Raw genomic sequence first — 6,720 nt, forward strand, 5'->3', positions numbered from 1 at the left:
AATGTAACGAGTATTCATATATTATTGTGGTTTCATCCGTTTGGCTGTAATTGACGTTTAAATTTGAAAAACGTTAAAAATAATGGGGAAAGAAGAGGAAGAAGACCTCCTCTTCTTTCCCCCTCATCGCTTTATTGAGTTGGTTTCGAGGTATGCAACCCAAACATCATCTTATTTAAATATACCAATAAAATAATCAACATTTATATTACATGTTAAAATCAGTTTTTTTAATGTCTAAATTTTTGTTTAATTGAAGATTCAATACATTCTCAATCCATTCGTAAAACAGAAAATAATCACTTACTTGCAATGATGAAGATAGAAGTGTAAAACTATATAAATATAATAAAAGGATAAATAAATAAAAGTACATTGTAATAATTTTAATGTTCACATGAATAGTTTAATCTACTTTACAACACATTCCAATCCGATGACAAACAAATTCCGATAATTCTATCTTACATATCCAAATGTTTACAAGTTCAAATACATCTACCACAATCTTAATATTAATAAATATATTTATTGATCAATATACAGTTATCCAAACGTATTGAGTCCTGTCCTCATAATCTTATATACAATATCTTACAAGGTAATACAATGATTTTCTGTAAGGAATTTATATCAGTTTGTCTTAAAAATAGTTGTACTTAAAGCTTACTCCTGTTCTCATTATTATCAATAACGAAATGAGATACTAACAATTAATGTCAATTCCTTGATGTTTATCCTTATTTAAGTTGTTTTTTTTTCTTTTATTAAAGCATTTGACTTATTTATTATACTGAAAGTATTTTCATTTGTATTTGTATTACTTAACAATTATTGATTGAATTACTACATTTTAATGTCGATAAACAAAACTTTTTTCACCCACGCATTTGTATTGAACAACTTTAGATTGAGTAAAATCTGTCTTTAAAAAGAAGTTATCAAATATACCTACATAGAAGTATGCCAAATAGACGCTAATAACATAGAAAAAAAATACTGTAATACGATTATGTCCAAATTAATGAACAATTTGAAATTATGTATTTAAAAACATTTCCTAAAAAAACAATCTTCATATCAAGTCTGTAAATTTTATGATATAATACAAAAATATTAAAACTGGAAATTAATAACGAAAGAGTTATATACATTATATAACGCTTTGTTTATTTTAATCACAACTGGTTCATTGTTAAAATGGACGAGAAGTTTAATGGGAAGTACAATTAAGAAATAGTTTCAATTACGTAATTAACGGTTTTCGCGAGAAACTACGACTCGTTATTGTTGGACAGTCAATATATTCGTATAAGAAAACATTTTTAATAAAATATCAAAAAAAATAATAAAGTTTACAAATTGCTGTAATCAACATGAATGTATAAAAACTCATTATGTATTTCTAAATATATATATAAATATATATACCAAGTAAATTGCAATAGTATCAAAGGAAAATATACATAAATAAAAATAGGATGAAAAATGAAGAGAAAAACAAAATTATTTTAAAAATTAAATATAAATCATTGCTGTAAATTTATATATATTTATATACAATATCCATAAAAAGTAATACGCAATCAATTAAATATTGAATTCAATTATATTTAGCAGTTGTAGAATACATTAACATACATTTATATTTAAAACAACAGATTGATTTACACAACATTTTTTTTTTCTTATTCTTTTATTCCTCCAAAGTTTTCCTCTCCATTAGTTTTTTTTCCTTACTCATCTTTAATACAATATACATATATATTCTTAAAATTTTTTCTCTAAACAAAAAAAAATAAATTTCAAAAAATAGAAAGTGTTAAATAGATAATTATGAGGGGGGGCAGGAATAAGAGTTGTCAGTTGCATAGAAGTACGCCGATTTGCAGGAGGAAATGTATTTCGGTGAAAGAGAAAACAATTTACTGTGTTGGAAAGAGAAAAAAAATATATATATAGTCGCATATTTTGCGAGATTTCGTTACATTAAAGTTGCTTTTTCTTCTTTTTATATATATATATATATGTCGATATATATATTTATTTTGTGCAGAAGGCATGTGCGAAATGAGACCGTCACCCGTCAAATGAAAAGTTCATATAAAACAAAATGTACATATTTAACGGAAACACCTAATGTTTCTCGAGAAAGATTAAGATTATCACAATTTTGAATCAACAACTATTACCCAAACCAAAGAAACACTCCATACTCAATTGGTGAATACCATGCCCTGTTCGGTGCAGCGGCTCCGTTCATACATTCACAATTGGAAAGGTACAGAAAACAATTAGTTCATTATCAATGTGTCTTTCTTTATTCTCCTTCTTTCTCTCTCTCTCTCTCTTCTCATATCTATATCTAAGTTTCATATTTTACTTTGTTTCTCTTCGTAGCGACTTACTCGAGACTACTTTATTATGCACCTTTGTCAATCTTTTGTCCCTTACAACTAATCAGTGGAAACAGGGTAAGCACCATAATTCATTAAATTCCATTTGTTTAATTTCTTTCCTAAACATTTAGTAGTATGCCTTTTTTTGTTTTTTTTTTGGTTTCTCTTGTTTCAACTTTTGTTTTCGCTTCAATTGTGAAATGAGGTTTCAATTCAATTAATCTTCTCCTTGGTAAGCTGTAATTCCGTACAGGGGGATGAAACGATTTGATCTGCACGCGAACCACAGTGTTTTTACAAGACTATTTGCGTGGATATGCATGTAACATTGTTTTTTTTGTTGTTGTTGTAGATATTGTTGATTGGTTATCACTGGAATACGTTATTCGAACAGACTTAATTCTATATAGGAATACAAAACACTCAGTTTGGAACGCTTTGGTCGCGAGAAGTATTGTCCATTTCGATACAGATACAAATGCGCGTCACTGACATCAAAAAGACTATTACTATTCAATTTTTATATATTTTTCTGTATTTTATTGTAAATTCCCCCGTCAATATATTACTTTTGTTTTTTTTTTCTTTTGACACCACTTACTTGGCAGTAGACTAAATTCAAACAAGTCGATTTGACTATATAGATCTAAAAATTCATTAACAACCGACTCCACCGGAAACATTCTTCATGTACTGACATTTAATAAATTTATTATTATTATTATTTTATCTTAATAATTACATTTTTTTTCTTAAATAAAACTGATGATGCAAGCTCCGCGAACCTTGTCACTGGGATCAACGTCCCATCTCAACACTTGCCTTACACGCTAAACACTCTCTTAAAATATAGTCTAGCAATTCATATTTGGTCTGATACTTCATATTTTTCATTTAATATTTTTTTTTGTTTTGTTTTTAAATTATTTAATTAATATTTTGTGTTTTTTTTTTGTTTTGTTATGCTTGTTTTATATAATTTTTTTTGCTTCTTTATTCATATAATATTTTTGCTGATTCTTGTTGTTGGTTTAGTTTTGTTGATGTTTAGAGAAGCGTACACAACCTCGGCTTTTTAACCTTCACTTTCTTCTCCGGCGACTTTTTGTTGATCTGTTTTACTAGATCATAAAATATCTGAAAGGAAAAATAAGATGCATTAGGAACAATGCAGAAAACGTAAAACTTCGGATACATACTTCGCTAACATTAGTTTTGGCTTTGGCTGAGGTCTCCATGAAGGCACAGTTAAATGTGCGTGCTAAATTTCCCCCCAGATCTTTACCAACCACTCTTTCATCTTCCAAGTCACATTTGTTACCAACAAGCACCATTGGAACATCATCTGTGTCCTAAAACAAAAAAAACACAAATCGTTTAGATGGATTTTCAAATGTTACATAAATATCTTTAAACGTAACAAATAAAGAATACATTGACTTAACAGCTATTAAAAAAAATATATCAGTATCAAATTTTATTTCCGTTACAGAGTAATCTCGTGGCTTGCGTAATCTTTTTTTAACTTCGTGATAAGATGCAGAGTGTAAGGATTCAATTCTGCGCTTGAAGATTGCATTAAATGATACGCGACAATCATATAATTACGGGACAATATACTGAACTCCGTATTTCGACTGACCCTGAAACATCTTCGATAAGGAATTGAATCATTCCTTCCTCGTGCAGATGTAACCAGGGCATAGATATCCGATACCGGAAATGTAAAAGTGAATCAACCATTCAGTAATTTACATGCAAACAATAGCACATGATACATCCATATACCGAGATATGTATTTCTGTTTATAAATTAAAACAAAAATAGTTTAAAACCTATTTGAATTGATAAAAAACAGTATTGAATCGCAAACTATAATAATTTTCTACAAAATAAAATTGCTAGCCCAAATATTACTGTGAAAGTAACTGATATATAACCAATGGAAAAATAAAATGTCTCATGCAGTGGTATGTATATACATATGAATCACCATCATTCAACATAAGTTTTATGGAATTACAAACAATACTCATATTTTGTTTCTCATAACTGGACTCTCATTCTTCAAAAAAATAGCAAAAAATTAATATGTGTGAAAAGTATGATGTTGAGGAAACGCCCCGCGCTTTGCGTGACCGAAACTCCAATGTTACTTCAAATATTACATTAGCTAAACAGACGAATATTGAAATAGTCATGCAGTCTAAATTTAAATGATTTGCAACTTGTATAAATACATATTCAAATATGAATCAGAATTGGAAGCAAAGTTAATAGAACTAGTGATGTCATCAATTAAGCTCCTAACTTTGACCTCTTGGAGTGCCACGCACTGTTCTACTCCAACAGAATGATGTAATTCAGAATTTTATTTAAGTATCTTTTATCTACCTTCACTCGCAGGATTTGCTCCCTAAGATCTTGCAGGTCATTAAACGTCGATTGTGCTGTTATTGAATACACCAGAATGAAGCCCTGGCCATTCTTCATGTACAAATCCCTCATTGCAGTGAATTGTTCCTAAAACAGAGAAATTATCAAGCGTGTACACAAACTATGTAGTAGAGTTGAAAGGCTACTTACTGTTCCAGCAGTATCTAAAATTTCAAGCATACATTGCTGGCCTTCGACTTCCACCTGCTTCCTATAACTGTCCTCAATGGTTGGATCATATTTCTCTACAAATATACCCTGCACGAATTGCACTGTCAATGCTGACTTTCCTACACCACCCGATCCCAACACTACAATTTTATATTCGCGCATGTTTCTCCACTGTACGCTCTAACTGTAATAGAAATCATATTTTCTTTTTGATCATGTGATAGTGGGACTTTTATCAATGTGGGGAACCACACACAGGAAACTTGAGTGGCCTGCGTTATGAGTAACACTTGACTGTGTGTATGAGTATGTGTACATATCAGGGAAATTAAAAACAGAAAGGATATAGAAAACACATCTAATTTGTGGTGTTTATCTTGTGACCTTGCAGTAATACTAGTCAAATTCAGATGGGAACTGAAATGTGTTAACAGAAGAAGTAACCAAGAGAAATGGATTAAGCTTGCATTAAAATCAATTGAATGCAAGTGGATTATGGGGGGAAAAGATTAATTTGTGAGAGGCCCTCTGTTGTATATATAAATATATATATATATTTACATACATATATATACTTATATATACGTATATGAGTATGTGTGCATTTGTAAGTATAAGAATGTGTTTATGTGTGTGTATGTGTGATATGAAACAGAAAAAAGAATGGTACATACATGAGAAGTAAGGGGTGAGAGAAAAAGAAAGAACTAGATCCGGTCTGGTCTGGCGGCGGGTCGGCTTCCTTCCGGTTCCGGTGGCGGGGGAGTTTTCGGGCCACTTGCACTTGATTGGTTTATATTTAACGTCAAATCAGTCCGTAAAGCACTTCAATTTACACTGTCATGGCTCAACGCTTCAATAAATGCCCACTGAAGAAAATGATTTGAATGCATTGAGACACTGATTACTCAGGCCGTGTTTCATTATCATGGATTGCGGGGGGGAGATTATTGGTTGCTGGGTGCGTGTTTACATGGGATGGTTGCAACTTACCGTGCTCGAGTACACCGTTACTTCTGGTACGGGTAGGAAAATGAATGAATAAAGCGGCGAGCAATCGGGCGATGGCTAGCTGCGAGCTGGGCTACTTCTCTTCTGCTGGTAGGAGTCTCGACCCATTGAACATAGCCGCGGAACAACGTTGCGTCGCCTCAGACTTGAAGGAGTGACCTGAAGTTGCCTACCAACCACGGACTCGAACGGTCGCCTACGCTCTACTGTCGCCAATCAGGAAACCGCCTCCGACCATGTTCTACCGCCGACCTTCTGCCGATGCAATGGGTGTGAGGATCTGCCCGGAATCGACGTCCAGCCGCCTACCTAATTCTGCACCTGGAACCCCTTAATGTCCTGCGACCCATGAGTCACGGCCCCCAAATCCCTAGGTGTGATCTGGCAACGCTGGCCGCCGCCGCGCATGACACCAAGCCGCACCCGACCGCCGTCGCCGGTAAAACAGCTTCCTGCTCCGTTGCGCCTATTTCAAAAATCCACGCCCGTCAACAGCGACAAGAACAATCAGAAGAATGTAGAAGCGAAGTAGAACTACAACAACTACAATAAGTCATCTACAAAGAGCAGAAGAAGAGCTAAACCAGAACGGGGTATCCTCATCCCTCACCGAACTGACCAACACGATCAATTACCGCTAATTATTTCGAGTTCCTCTCCACATTTGCGCACTCGCTTAATCAATACGAATTTGTTGTCACG

General features: G+C 33.1%; 1 protein-coding gene across 2 annotated transcripts; it reads right to left on the reverse strand.

Annotated features, from left to right (window-relative positions):
- Positions 1-3,433: 3,433 nt before the first annotated feature.
- LOC108560620 (ras-like protein 3) lies at positions 3,434-6,367 on the reverse strand. Of its 2 annotated transcripts, XM_017918244.1 has the most exons (6): positions 6,001-6,366; positions 5,682-5,876; positions 4,987-5,191; positions 4,795-4,923; positions 3,599-3,751; positions 3,434-3,536 (listed from the first exon to the last, which is right to left on the reverse strand). In XM_017918244.1, exons 3-6 carry the CDS (start codon positions 5,167-5,169, stop codon positions 3,447-3,449), a joined length of 555 nt encoding a protein of 184 aa, XP_017773733.1. In that variant the 5' UTR covers positions 5,170-5,191; positions 5,682-5,876; positions 6,001-6,366; the 3' UTR covers positions 3,434-3,446. The 2 variants fall into 2 exon arrangements, with proteins under 2 accessions (XP_017773733.1, XP_017773734.1); XM_017918245.1 differs by lacking the exon at positions 5,682-5,876 and having other exon boundaries at positions 6,001-6,367.
- Between the last annotated feature and the right edge of the window lie 353 nt (positions 6,368-6,720).

This window comes from Nicrophorus vespilloides, unplaced genomic scaffold (assembly GCF_001412225.1).
Source record: "Nicrophorus vespilloides isolate i.1.1-1 unplaced genomic scaffold, Nicve_v1.0, whole genome shotgun sequence".
Taxonomy (NCBI): Eukaryota; Metazoa; Arthropoda; class Insecta; order Coleoptera; family Silphidae; genus Nicrophorus; species Nicrophorus vespilloides.

Bases quoted from the DNA above. Each gene is read 5' to 3' on its own strand.
- LOC108560620 (XM_017918245.1), bottom strand. From the start codon at position 5,169: ATGCGCGAATATAAAATTGTAGTGTTGGGATCGGGTGGTGTAGGAAAG. The intron at 4,924-4,986 runs GTAAGTAGCCTT...TCTCTGTTTTAG, and splicing joins TTTTAGATACTGCTGGAACA to GAACAATTCACTGCAATGAG. The intron at 3,537-3,598 runs GTATGTATCCGA...TTTTCCTTTCAG, and splicing joins CCAAAACTAATGTTAGCGAA to ATATTTTATGATCTAGTAAA.